This window comes from Palaemon carinicauda, chromosome 24 (genome assembly GCF_036898095.1).
Source record: "Palaemon carinicauda isolate YSFRI2023 chromosome 24, ASM3689809v2, whole genome shotgun sequence".
Lineage (NCBI taxonomy): Eukaryota > Metazoa > Arthropoda > Malacostraca > Decapoda > Palaemonidae > Palaemon > Palaemon carinicauda.
Genome location: NC_090748.1, coordinates 2,413,946 through 2,437,578, shown reverse-complemented (window position 1 = coordinate 2,437,578; position 23,633 = coordinate 2,413,946). Strand labels below are relative to the sequence as shown.

The 23,633-nt window shown below is 41.0% G+C and overlaps 1 protein-coding gene across 1 annotated transcript in view; it reads left to right on the top strand.

Moving 5' to 3' along the window:
* The window catches only part of LOC137618035 (reticulon-4-interacting protein 1 homolog, mitochondrial-like), a 50,850-nt gene that overhangs the window by 3,262 nt on the left and 23,955 nt on the right, over window positions 1-23,633 (top strand). The window contains exons 3-6 of the mRNA XM_068347954.1: window positions 2,974-3,145; window positions 11,703-11,798; window positions 12,772-12,911; window positions 13,720-13,917. Of these exons, the coding sequence (XP_068204055.1) occupies window positions 2,974-3,145; window positions 11,703-11,798; window positions 12,772-12,911; window positions 13,720-13,917 (606 nt within the window). The remainder of the gene's footprint in view (window positions 1-2,973; window positions 3,146-11,702; window positions 11,799-12,771; window positions 12,912-13,719; window positions 13,918-23,633) is intronic.

Below are 23,633 nucleotides of genomic sequence, written 5' to 3'. Positions count from 1 at the left end.
CCTTGTAAGATTCCGTCCTTTGGTTCTTTGTTCCTTCCAAATCCTCTGCATGGTTTTGTGGGATGAGTGGAGCATTGCTGTAACAAAACCCAACCCCAGTAATCGAACATGAGCACTGCTGGTCAGGATGATTGGTAACCGCCCTAGTCCCTCTCCTGTTTCTGGTTATTTCTGAACAGAGCAGTGGCCCCGAAGGCTGCGATGAGTAAAGCAGTGACCCTGTTGGTTGTGATGAGCAAATCAGTGACTGTCAGTGTGCCTATAAGAAGTCTCTCTAAAGGAAGGGACATGGCAGTTCCCCAAGTCTGTATTCCTGATTTGACGGAGCAACTTTATCCCTTTTAGAGGTTATTTGCCTTCCTAGATATGTCAGTTTTCATTAGGTTTCCTGTGATAGGTGTGTAAAAATTATACCACCGTACATCCTGCGTGTAATAGAAAGTGACTAAAAGGACAGTTGCTTCCTTTGCAGTCTTGCTATTTTAGCAAAAGTCTAGACCCACTGCCAATAACTAAGGAATCTGCTGCCTTGCAGTTATTTAGTCAAAGGTTAGACCCACTGCTAATAATACTTGTTGATGACTGCCAGGGCATATGATTATAAAACGCTATGCCAAATTATAAACACTATGCCTGATGCTATTAGAGGGCGCATCTGGCAACCAACTCATTAATGTAGGGATAATGGTGGGAAAGAAAATACAGTATGCCAGTTCTTGTTAAGGTAGCAGGGATAAATTCTAGCAGTTTATCTGCATCACGAGAGAGAGAGAGAGAGAGTGTGTGTGTGTGTGGTGATAAACGTCATTATTGTTATTGAAAGAACAAAAATCTATTTATCTTTTAAACAGTCATGTTTGGCTTTATGCCGGTTTCATCTCTGAAAAGAACATTTGGTATGAAGTACTGTACTGTACTTATCTAGGCAACAATTTCCCTACCCAAGGCATTAAATCCACAATTTGGTTATCATAGAAATACAGGACAACGCACAACATTATATTATTTCTAAATGCGTGTTTTTCCAACATACGAGTTTGGTGATACCATCGCTCAAGATTTTCCTATACTCCTTGAGGCAGATTTTTCCACACTCCAAAATCTTCCTAATTGGTCTCTCATTAGTGATTGGAACAAGTGACTTCTCAGTTAGGTCTCATCCCTCTTAGAAGCACCGAGATGCCAAAAAGTAATGATCACAGATTTTAAGCTTCATGCATATTTAGTTATCATTTCTGCTTCTTTTAGCATAATCATAGCATATACATTGTAATTGTATATTCATGTAAAGAAATACGAAGAACATCTCTTAGAGAGACATGCAGCTCAATTGAGTGAGTACTGTATAAGAAAATTTATAAGCTCTTTCTTAGGAAATCATAGAAACTAGTAGTGTTACTGTATATCGGATGCTAAAATATCTTCCCTGAATTCTTGGAGAAAGAATATATAAAAGGGTACCCAGGTAAGAAAATGGATTACTTAAAGGACCGGACGTTCTCGCATAAACATACAAAAGTTACTTTTTAGCAATAAAACATCATTTTCACTAAAGAAAAATATGTCAAATATGAAATATAAATGTTCTCCTAGCTCACAAAATATCTTTAGTTTTATGGAAAATTTGGGAGCACCATTTCCTTACATCAAGTTTTTGTAACAATATGGAGAGCTTTTATAATCCTTTTCACCGATTCTCCAGCCAAAGTGTTGTTTATATAAATACAATAATCATGAACCTTTATTCCATTTAAAGCGAATAAGCTATTACAACCAACAAACATCCAGATAACCTTATTCACCCATCTCTTTCCTACACCTTGGATCATGAAGAAAACTAAGAATATGCTATCATCATTTACACTCCGAGTCCCGATAAGAATATGCTTTGGAACATAATTAAAGGAAAGGACCTCACTAAGCTATACAGTATATACTGATGGCTCTAAATCTTTGATGGGTGTTGGTTGTGCTGGAGTATCTTCAGACAAAATAAACCTTTCTCTTTACCTTCTGAAGCATCAGTATTTACATCTAAAACTGCCAGCAGTTTGGCTAGCAATTAACATTAAGACAGATGATGTAAAAAGTTCCATAAGAGCCAACTGTGATTACAAATTAAAGAGCTCCTTATCAAATTCTATTATCAAGGATTATGTATTGAATTATGTTGGATACTAGCAGATGCCACTGCTAAATCACCAGAACTTTCCACAAATTTGCTTTAAGCTCCTCATTGAGGATTATGTAACCAATGTAAAGCATTTTGTATTAAAAATGGCAAACTATGTGAAATAATGAATGAGAAAGTAGTAAATTGAAACAAAAACCAATTGCTTCTCCATGGGAGTTATCAGACCATGAAAAAGGTAAATCTTGCAGGATTTACCTATGAGTTTTTAATGTGGACACCATGGTAGTTAGTTCTCAATTTGAGAAAGTGTGACAATTTTGAGTACAAGATATTTTTCCAAATGCAGAGTTTATAGAACACAAAGAAAACTGCCTGATATGAAAGGTTTTTGGTTTTTAAGATTCAAAAACTTTTAAGGAACTCAAATTTAACAAATTGAATTTAAATTTCTAAATATAGCCAAATTTTACCTTTCTTTTTTTATCACATTTATATTAAATGATTTCTCCCAAATTTATTAGGGCCAGCTCTGTGGGAATCTAGTTTGACTCATAGGTTTTAATATCCTCTTTTATTAATACTGTAATATTAATTTTTGACTATGAGAACTAAAAGGCAGGGGGAACTATGGCTATTGACTAGATAGTTGCCAACGATTGCCAGATGGTTCGATGGTTCCCTGATGGGAAAGCAATTTGCAAGAAAAGAAAATTTGGACTTATTTTACCTGGATTAGATGTAGACACTTGAATATTGTCATGAGGGAGAAATATTATGAACATCAGGTGATCATAATAAAATTTCATAATCAAAATTGATCTTATTTTGTTCTTTTAAAGCCTCACAAGAAAGAAGGATCATATCGTATGAATAGATGGCAGTTTGATGGCTACAGTGGTCTGGATGGCCTTGTCTTGGCAAATGTTCGCATACCACCTTTATTGAAGCCGGGAGATATTTTGATTAAAGTTTCAGCTGCTTCGGTAAATCCTCTTGATACAGCAATGATAAGTAAGTAGTGTTGGTTTATCCATGTTTATAAGTAGCACTACACACCAAATCACTGCATTAGTTTCATGTTTGATTATTATCAAATTATTATGGGTACTCCTCTCTTAGCAATGAGGTAAGGTTCCTACATCTCGGTTGTTGAATGAAATTGCTGTTAAATACTGTACTCTTATAGTTGATGTATTAAGAATACGATTTTCTGGTCGCATAAGGGCAACCTAAGTGTGTGTTATCTAGGCTTAAAAAAATCCTAACTCTTTTTATACGTATGTATATGCATTTATTTGTATGGTATGTATCCTTAATCCTTTTACCCCCAAGCTATTTGGAACTTTCCAACCCTTAACCCCCAGCCGTTTTCTTTTTCAAGCACATTTTGCAATATATTTTTTTTAAAATGGCGCTAACAGCCTTAATTTTCTTCATAGAGAGGTCAGGTTAGTCTCATTCTTTTGGAAAATGCCGGAAGTTTCTCAAAAAGTTATCAAAAATATGCAAAAAAATGTAAATATCAGTTTTTTGCAAGGACGTACCGGTACGTCCATGGGGGTAAAGGGATGAGTTTTGGGAAACGTACCAGTACGTCCATTGGTGGTAAAAGGGTTAAAAGAGTGATAATTAAATGTACATAATAAACATTTGTTAGTATATGTATTGCACCTGTACAGTAAATTCATTTTTGTTAGGAGGCAAGGTCTCTAAAATCACTGCATTTTCTTCCAGAAGAAGACAATGTTCTTGCCTGGCAATATTTTTTGCAGCAGAGATAAGAAAAATTACAGTACTGTACAGAACAGTATAGTAACATAGTGACATTATATCCTAACTCACTTTTAATTTCTTTTCTTATTTTCATAAAATTATAATAAGTCCCTTTCTTTCAATCCTCATTGGTTATGCAGTGTCAGCTGATCACAAACTACTGCTAGAAAGAATATGGACATCCAAAGAACAAAACATCAGAACTATACCAGTTATGTCATTGCATAAAATTTTTTGTATTTTTCTGATATAAATTAAGCTTGAATTTCATCAACCAAGAGTTACTGACCTCTCTTTTTCTTGTTGTTCTTGGCTGATATTGAGCTGCCGCTATCGGGAATATTGCCACATTTACAGACGGTAAATAACGAAGAGTATCAATATAATTTCATCATTAATATCATTTCCTGATAAAAAACATTACATTTGTACTGATGTTATATAGCCTTTCATACTTTGTTGAAAAAATTTAATTAGATACCTCTTAAGACTTACATTACTGAGTAGCCTAAACCTACACATGCGCCCTCTCAATTTGGTCATACTTCTGAAAGATAATCATAAAACATAAAATACTGAATGTCATAGTGTATAGGCTGTCTTAACTTTGATATGTCGTAAACTGAATACTGCATTGTAACTCTATAGAAGAAAATCATATGAATTTAGTATTTTTCAATATTAATCTTACCCGATAATCATGTAGCTGTCAACTCCGTTGCCCGACAGAAATCTACGGACGGGATACGCCAGCGATCGCTATACAAGAGGGGGGTGTACTCACCAGCGCCATCTGTGGTCAGGTACTCCAGTACTTCTTGTCAACACCACCTCAATTTTTCCTCTGTCGTGCCGCCGGCAAGACCTACATGGATACGCTGTTGATTTTTGAATCTTTGTTCACGGTTTTGGTGAAGTATTGCTCTAAAATTTAGCCTTCGCTATACAGGAAGCTTTTCCCTTAGCTTAGATAGCTTTTGGAATTAAATGGATTTATTGGCTAACGATCTTTGCTTTCCTTGGGAATCCCCCCTTGACTGTTCTCTAAATTCAAGATGTCCGACCACTCTCAAGCTCCTAGACAAAGGCGATGTAGTGTTAGGACTTGTAGTAGGCGTCTTCCGAAGGCCTTGGTTGATCCTCACACCGTTTGTTCCGACTGTAGGGGAAAATCCTGTCAGTTGGAAGATCGATGTGGGGAATGTGCTGGGCTTTCGGAATTCGATTTTAATGAATTCCTCAAGTATACGACTAGGTTAGAGAGGGAGAGAGTTAGGAGGAGTTCTCGCTCTTTGGTTTATTCCTCCCCCCATGATCCTCAACCTTTTCCTTCCCCTGTGGTGGTGACCCCCGAACCTATTACGAGTGCTCAGCCTGATATGTCGGATATGTTACGTGCCATTCAGGCTCTAGGTGATAAGGTGGAGTCTTTAGTGAGTGACCACAATCTTCTCTTGGCAGATGTCAAGGAACTTAAAGTGAAAAGTGCAGTGGGAAGTGTTTGTGCCAGTGCTGTGCCTAGTGTCAGTGTCAGTGTTGCGCATGAGGATACTTCTGTGCGTGCCAGTCGTCCTCCCAGTCCGGGACCTCTTGCAAGCTCCCAAGCCCAGGGGAGAAGCAAAGTCGAAGGGCAAAAGGGTTCGGCAGGCCTTGATCGGCGCACAGTTGTATCCTCAGTGGTTGCGGGCGTATCTGATAGAGATCGTCACTTCCACTCCCAGACGATTGAGCCCTTAAATTCCTCGTCTGCGGAAGATGTTTCCAGGAGGAAACGCTGGACCCAGGTCTCACGACCTCTTAAACGTAAGGTCCCAGCCGAGCGAGTCCAACGGCCCAGGTGTAGCCACTGGGCCAGTTCGGACTCGCCGCAGTCATCTGATGACTCCACACCTCCTAAGAGAGGTAAGGCGATGCCTCAACAGGCCTCTGCTGAACCTCATGCTATGAGGCAGCCAACTTCTGTTGATCCCAAGTTGTCTATGCTGCAGACAATGCAGTCTCAGCTTGCGGTTTTGATGCAGGAGTTTCAGGCAGAGAAGGTTAGCACACCTCCTCCTGCGAGCGCTCCTCCACCTCTGCGCAGTCCACCCTGTCAGACGTATGATGTTGAGGCTCCTCCTGCCTCCATGCGTGAGCTGCCGCATTGGGAGTTGCCAGGTACCAGCGCTATGCAGCAACCTCCTCTCTCCTTGAGGCAGGAGCCTCTTGCTATGCGGCAACCTCCTCAACCCTTGAGGCAGGAGCCTCATGCTATGCGGCAACCCTCGATTGGTGCCTGGGGGCCTTGAGCAAGAAGACTGCCCCTTCTGACAAAGACTCGGCCATGCTGATCATGTCCTGTATGGACAGAGCAATTCGCGATGGTTCTGGCGAACTTGCTTCTATTTTTGTCTCAGGAGTCCTAAAGAAAAGGGAACATCTATGCTCCTACTTATCTACTGGTATCACCCCTTGCCAGAGGTCACAGTTGATGTTTGCTCCTCTCTCCAAGTTCCTGTTTCCGGAGGAGCTAATCAAGGAGATGGCTGCGGCTCTTATCCAGAAAGATACGCATGACCTCATGGCCTCTTCAGCACGTAAGGCTAAAATCGAACCTTCAGTGCCGAGATCTTACCGCACCCCTGTGGCTGATACACCTGCTACCAGATTCATTCCGCCCTTTCGTGGCAGAGCCCCCAGCCGAGGAAGTTCCCGTGGAGACAGTCACAGGGGCAAGTCCAAGAAAGGTGCCAAGTCCACGAAAAGCAAGCTTTGACTTCCCTCCTCTCCAGACAGCTGTAGGAGCCAGACTCAAGACCTACTGGCAAGCCTGGGAAAGAAGAGGTGCAGACGCTCAGTCTGTCAAGTGGCTAAGGGAGGGTTACAGAATTCCGTTCTGCCGCAATCCCCCTCTGACCACATCTCCCATCAACCTCTCTCCCAACTACAAGGAGAAGGACAAGAGGCTAGCGTTACATCAAGAGGTGTCGCTCCTGTTACAGAAGGAGGCAGTGGTGATAGTCCGGGACCATCAATCCCCGGGCTTTTACAACCGTCTCTTCCTGGTGGCCAAGAAGACAGGAGGTTGGAGACCGGTGCTGGACGTCAGTGCGCTCAATGCTTATGTCACCAAGCAGACGTTCACAATGGAGACGACGAAGTCGGTCCTAGCAGCGGTCAGGCAGGAGGACTGGATGGTCTCGTTGGATCTGAAAGACGCCTACTTTCACGTTCCCATCCATCCAGACTCCCAACCTTTTCTGAGATTCGTCTTTGGAGAGGTTGTGTACCAATTCCAAGCCCTGTGCTTTGGCCTAAGCACGGCACCTCTTGTGTTTACGCGACTGATGAGGAATATTGCGAAATTCCTTCACTTGGCAGACATCAGAGCCTCCCTTTATTTAGACGACTGGCTTTTAAGAGCCCCCACAAGTCGTCGCTGTCTGGAGAGTCTCAGATGGACTTTGGATTTGACCAAGGAACTGGGTCTCTTGGTCAATTTAGAGAAGTCCCAGCTCGTTCCTTCCCAAACCATCGTTTACCTGGGAATGGAGATTCAGAGTCGAGCTTTTCGGGCTTTTCCGTCGGCCCCAAGAATCAACCAAGCCCTAGAGTGCATCCTGAGCATGCTGAAGAAGAACCGATGCTCGGTGAGGCAGTGGATGAGTCTAACAGGGACTCTTTCATCGTTAGCCCTGTTCATCGAGTTAGGGAGACTCCACCTCCGCCCCCTTCAGTACCATCTAGCAGCTCACTGGAACAAGGATATGACGCTCGAGGCGGTCTCTATTCCTGTTTCCAAAGAGATGAGGGCTACTCTAACGTGGTGGAAGAACAACATTCTTCTCAAGGAGGGTCTCTCTTTAGCTGTTCAGACCCCCGACCTTCATCTCTACTCGGACGCATCAGACTCGGGCTGGGGCGCGACATTGGACGGACAGGAATGCTCGGGGACATGGAACCAGGAACAGGAAACGCTTCACATCAATTGCAAGGAGTTGTTGGCAGTTCATCTGGCCTTAAGGAACTTCAAGTCCCTCCTGCTAAACAAGGTGGTGGAGGTGAACTCCGACAACACCTCAGCCTTGGCGTACATCTCCAAGCAGGGAGGGACTCATTCGAGGAAGCTGTTCGAGATCGCAAGGGACCTCCTCATTTGGTCAAAAAGTCGAAAGCTCACGCTGGTAACGAGGTTCATTCAGGGCGATATGAATGTCTCGGCAGATCGCCTCAGCAGGAGGGGTCAAGTCATCCCCACAGAATGGACCCTTCACAAGAACGTGTGCAGCAGACTTTGGGCCCTGTGGGGTCAGCCAACTATAGATCTGTTCGCTACCTCGATGACCAAGAGGCTCCCATTGTACTGTTCCCCGATTCCAGACCCGGCAGCAGTTCACGTGGATGCTTTTCTGCTGGATTGGTCCCACCTCGACCTGTATGCATTCCCGCCGTTCAAGATCATCAACAGGGTTCTTCAGAAGTTCGTCTCTCACGAAGGGACACGGCTGACGCTGGTTGCTCCCCTTTGGCCTGCAAGAGAATGGTTCACAGAGGTACTGCAATGGCTGGTCGACGTTCCCAGGACTCTCCCTCTAAGAGTGGACCTTCTACGTCAACCTCACGTAAAGAAGGTACACCCAAGCCTCCACGCTCTTCGTCTGACTGCCTTCAGACTATCGAAAGACTCTCTAGAGCTAGAGGCTTTTCGAAGGAGGCAGCCAGAGCGATTGCCAGAGCAAGGAGGATATCCACTCGCAGAGTCTATCAATCTAAGTGGGAAGTCTTCCGTAGCTGGTGCAGAACCAATGCAGTTTCCTCTACCAGTACCACTGTAACCCAAGTTGCTGACTTCCTGTTACATCTTAGGAATGTTAGATCTCTATCAGCTCCTACGATCAAGGGGTACAGAAGTATGTTGGCAGCGGTTTTCCGCCACAGAGGCTTGGATCTTTCCTCCAACAAAGATCTGCAGGACATCCTTAGGTCTTTTGAGACCTCTAAAGAACGTCGGTTGTCCACTCCAGGCTGGAATCTAGACGTAGTCCTAAGGTTCCTTATGTCATCTAGATTTGAACCTCTCCAGTCAGCCTCTTTTAAAGACCTCACTCTCAAAACTCTTTTCCTCGTCTGCCTTGCAACAGCCAAAAGAGTAAGTGAGGTTCACGCCTTCAGCAGGAACATAGGTTTCACATCTGAAACGGCTACATGTTCCTTACAGCTCGGTTTTTTGGCAAAAAATGAGCTTCCTTCACGTCCTTGGCCTAAATCGTTCGAAACCTAGCCTTTCCAACTTGGTGGGTAACGAACGGGAGAGAGTACTTTGCCCTGTCAGAGCTCTTAAGTACTATCTTAAAAGGTCAAAACCCTTGCGAGGACAATCAGAGGCCTTATGGTGTGCTATTAAGAAACCTTCGCTGCCTATGTCTAAGAACGCAGTTTCTTATTACATAAGGCTTCTGATTAGAGAAGCTCATTCTCACATGAAGGATGAAGACCTTGCTTTGCTGAAGGTAAGGACACATGAAGTGAGAGCTGTGGCTACTTCAGTGGCCTTCAAACAGAACCGTTCTCTGCAGAGTATTATGGATGCAACCTATTGGAGGAGCAAGTCAGTGTTTGCATCATTCTATCTCAAAGATGTCCAGTCTCTTTACGAGAACTGCTACACCCTGGGACCATTCGTAGCAGCGAGTGCAGTAGTAGGTGAGGGCTCAGCCACTACATTCCCATAATCCCATAACCTTTTTAACCTTTCTCTTGAATGCTTTTATTGTTGTTTTGGGTTGTACGGTAGGCTAAGAAGCCTTCCGCATCCTTGTTGATTTGGCGGGTGGTCAATTCTTTTCTTGAGAAGCGCCTAGGTTAGAGGTTGTGATGAGGTCCTTTAGTATGGGTTGCAGCCCTTTATACTTCAGCACCTAAGAGTTGTTCAGCCTCCTAAGAGGACCGCTGCGCTCAGTAAGGAAGACGTACTTATTAAAGGCAGAGTAATGGTTCAAGTCGACTTCCTTACCAGGTACTTATAATTTCATTTGTTATTTTGAATAACTGATAAAAATGAAATACGGGATACTTAGCTTCTTGATTAACATGTACACTGGTTTTCACCCACCCCCCTGGGTGTGAATCAGCTACATGATTATCGGGTAAGATTAATATTGAAAAATGTTATTTTTATTAGTAAAATAAATTTTTGAATATACTTACCCGATAATCATGATTTAATTGACCCACCCTTCCTCCCCATAGAGAACCAGTGGACCGAGGAAAAAATTGAGGTGGTGTTGACAAGAAGTACTGGAGTACCTGACCACAGATGGCGCTGGTGAGTACACCCCCCTCTTGTATAGCGATCGCTGGCGTATCCCGTCCGTAGATTTCTGTCGGGCAACGGAGTTGACAGCTACATGATTATCGGGTAAGTATATTCAAAAATTTATTTTACTAATAAAAATAACATATTAGTATGATGATTGTTGTAATTGTTTTAACCATTTAATATTTTAAAAAATCTTGACAATTTTTCTTTTTATGAAACTCTCCTGATGTATCTTGAAGCGGTTTAAATGTTGATGCCTACCCCAAAGTACAAATTTCTATGCATGGAAAAATCCTCCCCATCTGGCAGTTGATGACAACTAACTATAGACAATTTCTTTTAGCGATGCAGATTTGCACCGACTCGCAGCGGCGCCCTTTTAGCTCGGAAAAGTTTCCTGATCGCTGATTGGTTGGACGAGATAATTCTAACCATTCAGCGATCAGGAAAATTTTCCAAGCTAAAAGGGCACCGCTAAAAGAAATTGACTATAGTCCATGATGCATCATAATCCCTTTGTCCTTTCAGTTTTCTCATCAGCTCTCAGGATGCCAGAGAACTTCAAATCAATCAATCAATCATCAGCTCTTTACAATTCTAACATTTATATTTTGCCCAACTATTCAAATGGGATTTTTAGTTTTATTTTTAGGATTTTTGGTCTGGAGTTTGGTAAAATTCACTGTGAAATAGATTATTTTTTTTTAGAAAATTGGACTGCTAATGAGTGACCATTTTCCATTCAAACTAGAAAATATGATAATTTTAATATGACATTTGATGGTGAAATGCCCTCAATTAATAATAATCATGAATAGAATTTTCTTTATTACGTAAGATTTCCCATGTATTGATGATAAACTATGCAAGATATTTGTTCAAGTTAGATTGGTAAGTGAAGTGATATTTTAGTTTTTGCAACTTTTGTCATCTTGATCATTCGGAACTAATAAATAATTTATAAGCTATGCATATTATCTCTCCTCACAAAACTCTTATTTAAGATCCAGTATAATGAGTAGGTGGTTTGCTATGGCACTGTCCATGGAAAGTTAAGAAAATTGGCTAATTCTCCAGTATTCTCAGCTAATATTTAATTGCAGTGCATAGTTGAAGCTGTGAAATGGCTCAGTGCAGCTGGTAAAGATATGGGATGTTTCTCCTATTGTAATTATTTATTGTTTTGTTAGTTATTTGCAGTCAGCACATATTTTAGAATATGGCAGTTGCTGCTCATTATGGTATTATTTAATAAAGGGATTTTGACGAAGGAAAAATCTATTTCTGGGCAAGGAACCTGTGTCGCCCAGTGAAATGCTCCTCTAGCACCATTTCTAAGGCATAGTTATTGCTGAATATACCAGAGAAAAAATAGAGATGTATGGAATGTCAGGAATAAACCTAGCTCGCTCACTCTTTGAGTGTTGGTATAGAAAACTGGGGCGTGATTGTATTTTTGTTCAAAGCAGTAATTTGGAATTATAACTTTTTTTCCAGGTGGCTACGGCAGTGGTATGTTGAATATAATGCGAATGATGGGTAACCTTGAGCGGGGCATAGTTGACATGAATCATATTGAATTCCCTTTAACAGGTATAGTACTCGCATTGAATTCTCCTTAATAGTTACAATATAGTACTACAGAATCATAAAGTGTAATTTAGGATTACCCTCAGCTATATGTAGTTGAAATATATTCCAAATAATTTGTTTAGACTTAATTTTGTATAGATATAGACATTGGGTATAAAGATACAATTTTAAAGGTATGCTTAAGATTTATTTGATCAAAAAATGGAAGAGAGGTATAAAAACATAACTGGATGGATATCTTTTGAAATATTTAGTCTAATTTTGTACAAAATTTTAAGGCTAAAGATATTAATCGATGGATACGGTAGCAGAGGAGAATATATACATGATTCATTTTGTTATTAGTTTTTCTATAAAATGCTTAAAGAATGTAAAATTCAATGACAACAATAGTAGATTGAGGCATTAAATTGATTTTATATATGTTTACTGATTACCATTTTCCATCACCGAGTTAGGGTTGTAGTCAGCAATGGAACCTAGATGTAAGTAAGGTTCATTAAAATGAACAGAATTTTAATACTAAGATTTATTCTGATACTTATGACTAGATCAAATTATATCCGTCCTACCTTTGAAGTATATTTGGTATTATGGTGACCAAGCAGTGGCTAGACATGCTGGACCACCAGGCGTAGTATTCCCAGGCCCTTAGAGCTTGGTTATTCTAGGAAATGTTGTATATGTATATGGAAAAATGTGTTAAATGTTGGAAGATTGTGCTTCGTTGATATAAGATATGTTACCTAAAGTTATCAAAATAATAGAATTTTATTATTTAAATAATGAATGTAATGAAAAACTATTTACGGTATTTATTTTGATAACTATTTTTTCTAATTTCACCTAAATGCTTTGTTAAGCAGAACCAATGTATTGTAGGTAGTTGTGGACAACCATACTAAATTATCCATGGGAATTAGAATAGGAGGAATATTGAAGTATTGTCATAATCACTTGTAGTTTTTTTCAGTGGGCCGAGATTTTGCTGGTGAAGTTGTAGCAATAGGGCATGGTGTAACTGATGTCTCTATAGGGGATGAAGTGTTTGGTGTAGTCAGCCCACATTGCCAGGGATCCCATGCTGAGTACGTTATTACGCCATCATCAAACGTAAGTTTAGATTTATCACTTTACTTGAAGGTATTCACAAGTATCAAGTACAGCCCCTTTCCTCTATTATACACTTCCACTAATGTTTTTAGTTGTCATGACTGACAAAAAAAGCTCGTCCCACATTCTAGAACTTCGTAGAATTTACACGACACCTTTGCAATGCCCATTTGAACCTAAACCTGGGATACCTACTCTAGAAAGAAGCTTTTAATAGGAACAGCTTTTCCTTTGGCTCTATATAGCAGGACCTCAATGAGTATTCATTTCACTGGAAGAAAATCAATTTTGGAATGACTAATCAGTCTAGCAAGTCTTCTCCCTACCACCACTTATTCACAATGCTGCTCAGCTGTAAAGTCAGAAACTTTGCCTCTCAGACACAGCTTAACTTTTGCATGATTACATCCTCTGCTCCATATTCTGGCAAAGTGCAGAGCTTATACAAAATTGCTTATTTGTGTGGTTAGGTCATTAGGTGGCAAACTGTACTGTACATTCTAGAGTGAATTATCTAGCTGCCTTTATGATAAGCAAAAGATTTTGAACCAGGGAATATTCAGGGCATGGATTTTAGGCATATGTAGTACTGTTTATCATTGATGAAAAAAAATTCTTTTGAGTTATTTAAACAAGTGTTCAAGTTATGGATAAATCTCAAAAATTATTTTGGTAAGACTTTTTAAGTATTTCAATGGATTTTTTGGTCAGTAAATATATGTATGTAGCATTTTTATTTGAAATATTTAAAATTTCTCTGATAATTAACCTTGATGCAAATTTCTGATAAATGTTTCATGGATCTTAGGTGGCTCGCATACCAGAAGGAGTCAGTCCAGAAGATGCTGCAAGTTTGCCATATGCAGGATTGACTGCTTATAGTGCCACTGTTGTAAGCGGAATGCTCATCCCTAGTAGTGCTCCTGGAAAACGTGTTTTGGTCCTTGGGGCGTCTGGTGGTGTCGGCACATTCTTATGCCAGATGCTATCTGCCTGGGGTGCTGAGGTAAATTAATTTTCTGTTATGGAATTGTCATTACATACAGAATTGGTTTTGTCTTTTGAGATTGAACTGGCCATAATAAACAGTTGGTAGTTTGGGCATGTGATGATATACTTCACTCGTAATAAAATGGCTTACGGTAAGGATAAATGCTATGACATAAAAAAGTTACAGTAATACCCCACCTTACGTCGTCAATTAGTTCCAAGAGACCTGACGTAAGTCAAATTTTACCTCAATGTGACATACATAAGTTTCTTGTACACATACTGAACATAAAGAATTACTCTCAACCCTGCTATCATTTTATATAAACCAGATACCCTCATTGATAAGCTTTCATGGTAAGTTCTGTAATGTACTGTACAGCCCTTTATCATTGTTATACAATGTAATGCCAGGTAAAACAGTGTAAAGTGGATTTTATTATTGTATTTAACCTTTTATCCCCATAGACGTAGTGGTACGTCCTTTGCAAAAAAACTGCTTTTTACATTTTTTTCTTTTGCATATTTTTAATAACTTTATGAGAAACTTCAGGCATTTTCCAAAAGAATGAGACAAACCTGACTTCTCTATGACAAAAATTAAGGCTGTTAGAGCAATTTGAAAAATATATATTGCAAAATGTGCTTAAAAAAAAAAGGTGGGGGGGGTTAAGGGTTAATATTTTGGGATGATTAATGTAAAGTCAGAAATGATGTTATGTCGAACCGACGTAAAGATGGGTATTACTGTAATGGTTAGAACAAATTATATAGAAAAATAGCTCATTGTTAAGACATTATGATACTTATATAAAACTGTTAATGATTAAGATAGATGATTTTGTACATGAGATTTAATTTTGATAATTTAATTTATTATTTCTATACTCATCTGAGGTTCATCTAACTTACTCCTTTGAGCTCACTCTTGTCGATATTTATGACCGAGAATTGAATTTACCATTCTTCCTCGCTCGAATAGCAGCACCATTTTATGTGTACTATTGCTGAATATATAGCATTACTGTATATGGTAAGAAACATCCCATGTGTAAGCCTTCAGTATACAAAGTTGAATTTAATTCAACTACCTCATGACATCACTAATCGGTGGTGGTGGGGATAATTTGACGAATCTCAGGTGAGTATGGAACTACTGTAATCAGTTTTATAATTAAAATAACTTTTATTGTAATGAAACTCGCCCAATGTTCATCTGGCTTGTTTCCCTTACTGTAAGAGGAGGGTAAGTGAGGGAAAGAAATGAAGCAAACAAAAAAAAAACCTATCCTAAAAAATTACCTCACCCACCCAGACAAGTCTCGTTTTAAATTCTTTGGGTGCAAAATGGCACAGGCCCCAATGCTAGGCTTTTTTAAATATTTAACTTAGCCGGTGAATATATAATAGCTGCAACTCTGCGGCTCGACAGAAAACACACTCAAAAAACTCGCGAGCGATCGCTATGAAGGTTGTGGGTGTGCCCACCAGCGCCAACTGTCGGCCAGATACCACTCTTGCATGTAAACAAACCCTTCAATTCTTCTCTGTCGACATTGACGACAAGACGTATCAATACTCGCTGTAGAACCTGGAGTTTTCTCAACATATTTGGTGAAGTACTTCATTTTGGTTTGAGCTTTCGCAGTGCAGGTGTTTTATCTTCATCTTAAATCTTGAACTGCGTTTTTGGATAGATTTAATTTTTGATGACAAGAGAGAGAGTATGGACTTTCTTTGACTTTTAAATGGCCGACCCTTCCCTTAGACGGAAGTGTGTTTTAGGCTTTTAGCAATTATCTTATCACGTTATAAATTAATTATAGATTTTCCTCTATATATTTTATATCTCAACCGCCTTTATTAGGCCTCTTCGATTAGCTTTCCATTTATAATAAACATCAAAATAAATTTTAATGATTTGTTTATATGCGACCTTTCCTGAGAGTAGGCGGTCCTAACTTGGAAACCGAAGTTAAACAACGTTGAGCCCTTTTCAATCGTAAATAACTTTTACAGAGCTAATGATTTAAAACTTATTAAATGAAATATTTTTAGTAAATATTTTATGATAGTTTTTTTCTTTGAATAGTCTTCGTACTGTTTCAAAGATGAACTAACGTTTAGTTTATTTATGCTACGCAGTTTGCGCTCTATCGTTACGATAGAGAGAGATAGTATCACGGTTTCACTTTGCAGAAAGAGTAAATCGATTCTGACGTTTTGTTCTTTTTTCTTTCAAAGCTTAAATGTTTTAAAGACTATTTTAAAGGAACTTTTAATTGAAAAACCTTTCAGTTTTTTTCCTTTGGTAAAATAACCTTTTTATTGACGAAAGGTAAGTGGGCTCTTCTCTTCGGTGCGAAATCAAGAGAGAGAGAGAGAGAGAGATAGAGACGGAGAGAGAGAGAGGAGAGAGAACGTTCCGATCTTTATCTCGTCCCAAGCGAGTAACGTTGTTCTCGAGTTACTCTCGTCCCTAGTCTCTGTACGGGGAGAAAGGATAAAACGTTTTTAGTTTTTATTCTCGTCCCAAGGCACTGTACGGTGAGAGATTGAAAACGTAGTTTTGAATGAACTAGTGTTTAGTCTCTTCCCCAGCCACTGATTTTTTTATCTTAAAATATGTTTACTGTTTTTTGCTGGTATTAATGTGCTTACATTATACGACTGATTTCGCATTACAACCTTTTGATGAGGGTAGAATTGCGTGCTTCAGGTAGAAATCAGTTTTATTCATACCTAATGTGAATTGTTAAAAAATTCGATTTCAGTGAAATAAGTGCAAAACAGAAAATCGTGGTGATAAAGTGATATTGCGCAAAGTGTTATCAGTGTTGCGACCGAGGGTTCGTCTGTTCGTGCCTGTCGTTCGCCTAGTCCGGGACCTCTTGCAAGCTCCCAAGCCCAGGGGAGAAGTAATGTCGTACGACTTATGGGTTCGAGAGGCCTTGATCAGCGAACAGACGTTCCCTCTATGGTATCAGGTGTATCTTACCAAGATCACCCCTACCATAAGGCGAGAGAGACGATTTTCTCCTCGTCATCCGAAGGCTTTTCGCATAAGAAACCGTGGAACAAGGTTTCGAGGCCCTTTAAGCGAAAGTCAGTCCTTTCAGGACAGGTCCAGCGTCCTGGTTTTAACTATTAGGACAGCTCTGACCCTATGCAGTCATCGGAAGACTGCTCGCCGCCTAACAAAAGCGTAACACAGACTCCGAGAGTCTTTTTGTAGGCAAGGTTTTGCGGTCACAGACGTTACCCTCGTCTCTTACCGCAACCATTCCCGTTGATCCTAAATGGGTTGTACGGCAAGACATGCAGAATAAGCTTGCCTCCCTTATGGAAGACTATTCTGCCGATAAGTCCGTTGAGCCTAGCCGTTTATCTCATCGAGATCCTGGCCTTCAGCCACCCTAACGTTCCTTTGTGCGTCCTGTTGACGTTGGCGTAGCCAAGTCACGTCAGTCAGGTTGTTTAGAACCACACTCGATGCGGTCTCGTGTGGATTTTCAGCCACATTTGGACGTTAGGCCACTTGCTGATGCTCCTGTTGACGTTCAGGACGTTCGCCAACAATCGGAGTTGACTTGTTTTGACGCTGAGCGTCAACCTCCGCATTCTAGAGTTGTTTTGACTGCTCAGTCTAGGCGGTCAAAGCAGTCTCGAGTGGACGCTGTGCGTCCTCACGCACCTGTTGTTGTTGACAGTTCACAGACTGTCAAGCAGTTACATGACGTTGCGTCCTGGTCCGCTACTAATGCACCAGTGCGTGTGGACTCTGCTTGTAAAGCATTGCCACCATGGTAGGTCTCTCCCTTGCTTGAAACTCGGCTATTGTCGGACAAGGTTCCTTCAGATAAGGAAGTTGCTGTTCCCCCTCCTACTGATATTCCCTTGAGGACTCTGTCAGACGGAGAGGAGCCTAAAGCTGCTTAGCCCTCTATGGACTTTAAATAAATCATGCTGATTTTTAAGGATCTTTGTCCGGATCTTTTTGTAACTGCTGCTCCTCGTTCGCCTAAACGTCAGAGCTTACACTAGGCCTAGCTACTTCGAAGCTGTTGTTTTATAAGCTAGTGCTCTCTCGCTCTTCTAAGAGAGCTTTACGTTTGCTAGGCGACTGGTTTATCACCAGGAGGAGTTTGGGGGAGACAGCCTTTGCTTTCCCTTCTTTTAAACTGGCTTATAGAGCGAGAGTCTGATATGATACGAGAGAAGTTCTCGGCTTGGGAGTTCCTGCCTCTGCCCAGATAGACTTCTCAAACCTCATAGACTCTCCCTGGCGCCTGGCCAGGAGACGCTCCAAGATTTTACAGGTCGACTTCAGAGCTATTTTCGAGCGTTTGAAGTTTTGCTGTACAATTATGTCATGCATAAACAAGGCTTTCAGGGATGGCTCCAATGATCTGACAGCCACGTTCTCTGCAGGAACAAGTCCCTCAGGGATGGCTCCAATGATTTGGCAGCCATGTTCACTGCAGGAGTACGTAAGAGGCAAGTGCGCTCAATGTGTTCATTGTCAAGACAAACTTCACGATGAAGTCTACCAGGCTGTCTTGACAGCATTTATGGAAGGCGACTGGATGGTCTCTCTCGACCTTCAGGAGGCATACTTCCACATTCCTATACACCCGGATTCCCAACCGTTTCTGAGGTTTGTTTACAGGAATGTGGGGTACCAGTTTCGAGCCCTGTGCTTTGGCCTCAGTCCTGCGCCTCTCGTGTTTACGAGGCTCATGAGGAATGTGGCAAAATCCCTCCATCTATCGGGGATCCGAGCCTCCCTGTACTTGGACGACTGGCTTTTCAGAGCATCGTCCAGTCTTCGCTGTCTGCAGGATCTACATTGGACGTTGAGTCTGGCCAGGGAGTTGGGACTTTTGGTCAACCTAAAAGTCCCAACTGATCCCATCCCAGATTATTCTATATTTGGGGATGGAGATTCGCAGTCAAGCCCTGCTCGAAGTCCAACTAATGCTGAAACGAAACGTTTATTCAGTCAGGAGTTGGAACAATCTCGTAGGGACTCTCTCATCCCTGGAGCAGTTTGTCTCACTAGGGAGACTACACCTTCTGCCTCTCCGGTTCCATCTAGCCTCTCACTGGAACTAGGACAAGACATTAGAGACGGTATCATTCCCAGTCTCCGAACCAGTAAAGGCATGCCTGAAATGGTGGGACAGCAATATCAGTCTGAGAGAGGGACTATCCCTAGCAGTCAAGAACCCAAACAACGTGTTGTCCTCAGACGCGTCGGATTTGGGTTGGGGTGCGACCCTGGACGGTCGGGAATGCTCGGGTCTGTGGACCTCAAGTCAGAAGAGCATGCACATCAACGGCAAGGAGCTATTAGCAGTCCACTTGGCCTTGATGATATTAGAAAGCTTCTTCGAAACTTAGTGGTAGAGGCAACTCAGACAACACCACAACTTTGGCGTACATCTCCAAGCAAGGAGGCACACACTCCTTCACGCTGCTCGAGATCGCAAGGGACCTTCTCTTATGGTCAAGAATTCGAGGCATCTCCCTGTTGACGAGATTCATCCAGGGGGACTTGAACGTCTTGGCAGACTGTCTCAGTCGGAGGGGTCAGGTGATACCCACGGAATGGACCCTCCTCAAGGACGTGGGCAAGAGTCTTTGGGCTACTTGGGGTCAACCCACCATAGACCTCTTTGCCTCCTCGTTGACCAAAAGGTTACCAATCTATTGCTCCCCAGTCCTAGATACAGAAGCAATCTACATAGACGCGTTTCTACTGGATTGGTCTTTTCTGGACTTATATGCATTCCCACCATTCAAGATAGTCAACAAGGTACTGCAGAAGTTCGCCTCTCACGAAGGGACAAGGTTGACGTTGGTTGCTACCCTCTGGCCCGCGAGAGAGTGGTGCACCGAGGTACTTCAATGGCTGGTAGACTTTCCAAGAAGTCTTCCTCTAACGGTAGATCTGTTACGTCAGCCCCACGTAAAGAATGTCCATCAAAGCCTCCCCGCTCTTCGTCTGACTTCTTTCAGACTATCGAAAGACTCTCAAGAGCTAGAGGCTTTTCGAAGGAGGCAGCCAGTGCGATTGCAAGAGCTAGGAGAGCTTCTACCATTAGAGTATACCAGTCGAAGTGGGAAGTCTTTCGAGACTGGTGCAAGTCAGCATCTGTGTCCTCGTCCAGTACCTCTGTAGCCCAAATCGCAGATTTTCTTTTACATCTGAGAAAGGTTCACTCCCTTTCAGCTCCCACGATTAAGGGCTACAGGAGCATGTTGGCTTCGGTTTTTCGACATAGAGGCTTAGATCTTTCCAACAATAAAGATCTCCAAGATCTCCTTAAGTCTTTCGAGACCTCTAAGGAACGTCGTTTGGCAACTCCTGGATGGAACTTAGACGTGGTCCTAAGGTTCCTCATGTCAGACAGGTTTGAGCCATTACATTCAGCCTCCCTGAAGGATCTCACCCTCAAGACACTTTTCCTAGTGTGCTTGGCTTCGGCTAAAAGGGTCAGTGAACTTCATGCCTTCAGTAAGAACATCGGTTTATCTACAGAAAAAAGCCACTTGTTCACTTCAACTTGGTTTCCTGGCCAAAAATGAACTGCCTTCTCGTCCTTGGCCTAAATCTTTTGATATTCCTTGCTTATCAGAGATCGTAGGCAACGAACTGGAAAGAGTATTATGTCCTGTTAGAGCTCTTAAGTTCGATTTAGCTCGTACTAAGTCATTACGAGGGAAATCTGAGGCATTATGGTGCTCAGTTAAGAAACCTTCATTGCCTATGTCAAAGAATGCTTTGTCATATTTTATCAGATTTTTTTAATACGAGAAGCTCATTCTCACTTGAATGAGAAAGACCGATGTTTGCTTAAGGTTAAGACGCACGAAGTTAGAGATATAGCAACCTCCGTGGCCTTCAAGCAAAATAAATCTCTGCAAAGTATTATGGACGCGACTTTTTGGAGAAGCAAGTCAGTGTTCGCGTCATTTTACTTAAAAGATGTCCAGACTCTTTACGAGGACTGCTACACACTGGGTCCATTCGTTGCAGCGAGTGCAGTAGTGGGTAGGGTTCTACCACTACACTTCCCTAATTCCAATATCCTTTTAATCTATCTCTTGAAATGTTTTTAATATTGTTTTATGGGTTGTTCGGAAGGCTAAGAAGCCTTTCGCATCCTGGTTGATTTGGCGGGTGGTCAAAGTCATTTCTTGAGAGCGCCCAGATTAGGGGTTTGATGAGGTCCTGTTGTATGGGTTGCAACCCTTGATACTTCAGCTCCTGGGAGTCTTTCAGCATCCTAAGAGGATCGCTGGGCTCCGTGAGGAAGACAGACTTACAAGGCAGAGTAATCGTCTAAGTCAACTTCCTTACCAGGTACCTATATATTTTGGTTTTGTTATATTGATAACTGTCAAAATGAAAAAACTCTTAGCTTATACGCTGTAAACTTAATTAACTCTGGTCTCTACCCACCGCCTTGGGTGTGAATCAGCTATTATATATTCACCGGCTAAGTTAAATATTTAAAAATGATATTTTAATTATAAAATAAATTTTTGAATATACTTACCCGGTGAATATATAAATTAAATGACCCTCCCTTCCTCCCCAATAGAGACGCAGCGGGACGAGAAGAATTGAAGGGTTTGTTTACATGCAAGAGTGGTATCTGGCCAACAGTTGGCGCTGGTGGGCACACCCACAACCTTCATAGCGATCGCTCGCGAGTTTTTTGAGTGTGTTTTCTGTCGAGCCGCAGAGTTGCAGCTATTATATATTCACCGGGTAAGTATATTCAAAAATTTATTTTATAATTAAAATATCATATTTCATAATTCCAATCTTTTATTTCCAAGTAGCTTAAAGATTGCTAATGAAAGATAAAGAGAGGTATCCTCATCCTTTTGCAATACAATAAAATTCTGGATATTGAAATACTAAATAATAAACCAATACAAAGCAAATTACAAACTGTGGCCTGATTGGTAACGTCTCTGCCTGGTGTTTGCCAGTTGGTGGTTCGAGTCCCACTCAGACTCGTTAGTGCCATTAGTGTCTGCAACCTTACCATCCTTGTGAGCTAAGATTGGGGGGTTTGGGGGAGCCTACAGGCCTATCTGCTGAGTCATCAGCGGCCACTGCCTGGCCCTTCCTGGTCCTAGCTTGGGCGCTGATCATATAATATATGGTCAGTCTCTAGGGCATTGTCCTGATTGCTAGGGCAATGTCACTGTCCCTTGCCTGTGCCATTCATGAGCGACCTTTAAACCTTTAAAACCTTTAAACCTATTTGAACTAGAACATAACCTGTAGTTCCATAAGATAATTTTTTTAGCTATCTTCATAACAAAACCAGGCTTTTTATAAAAGGTATTAGGCAAAATCAGATTTTGTATGCCTCTGAGCTGCTACCAAGGCTCTTTACAAAGGAAAACCCCTAAGAGAAATAAGAGTATTTAACAGCAAACCTAATATCTTGAACCTATGCCACCAGTTGTCAGTGTATGAGAAGGTTGCCATACCAATCTATTTGCTCGGAGAGTCCTTTTCAGAGATGGTTTATCCAAACACATCTGTTTTACATCTAGTCACCTGGGGAGTTTAAATCACATTCTTGAACGTAAGGTTTACAAGCCCCCTCTGGATTGTCCAAGGTTTTAAAAGACAGTCTACCATTACTTTATATAAACGATACTAGTCTATTTTTACAGTCTAAGAATGTATCAATGACTATAACTAGCTAGGACCTCTTAGGAGAACAGTATGACAGTGTTTCTCAACTTCTCCTAGTAGGGAAATATCTTTTCCCCTCTTATCTTGTTTTGGAATGGCTCTAGAACAATGGTTACTTTCCATTGTCAAGGAGACCTACTGAATATCTCTGGCCTGCAACCATCCCTTGTCGAAGAAACCAATCCCTTTCCCAGGATATTTATCCAATTCAGCAGAGGCTCTGCTTTTGAAGATATAGATTTGAAAGCTCCTAGATGATATATGAGAGTTACCTGTATTCTGATTGGTGCAAATAAAAAAATTCGGTAATAAGAATTTGTTGGGATAGTTTGTTGAAAAATATTTTATTTTAGAATAAATTATCTTCAGAGGCTATGAAGTACTGTATAAAGTCCTAGGCTGTATTTAAGAGGTTAGGATTATTGATTATATGGGGTTAAACTTTTCTTATTCAGGATGGATTAGTGTAACCTAAAAATAAATTTTGCATTTTAAAAAGGTTCTCTGATTTAAACTTTTAGAAAGTTTTATTCTTTTAAGGGTTTCACAGACAAATCGGTTTCAATTTAGTATTAGCAAATTGGTTTTTATTATTAACATGAGATACATGCCGGGATGGATGGCTGGTCTTTTCCTGGAAGATGATTTTATCTCTTTACCTTATTTCAGAACTAATCATTATTGCATTGTTACTTACTTTTCCACATTCCATTATTTGGGGAGGAAAGGCAGTGATACATCAGGAAAGGTTTTCTTTATTCTGTGAGAACTGTAATGTATGTTAATGAGATTGAAATGTTTTAAGTAAAGGTTCTTAATTGGTTCATGAATTTGGGCTTTCAGAGTTAATTTTTCTTAAAATGATGTGCTTGTAGTTTTAAGGGTTTAGTGACAAGGTCATACAGCGAATGAGATTCAAGTCTGAGGAAGGTTGTAATTGTTAAAATTCGTAAAGTGGTATTACAGCTGCATCTTTAAGTACAGTTTTTTCTTGAAAGGATTTT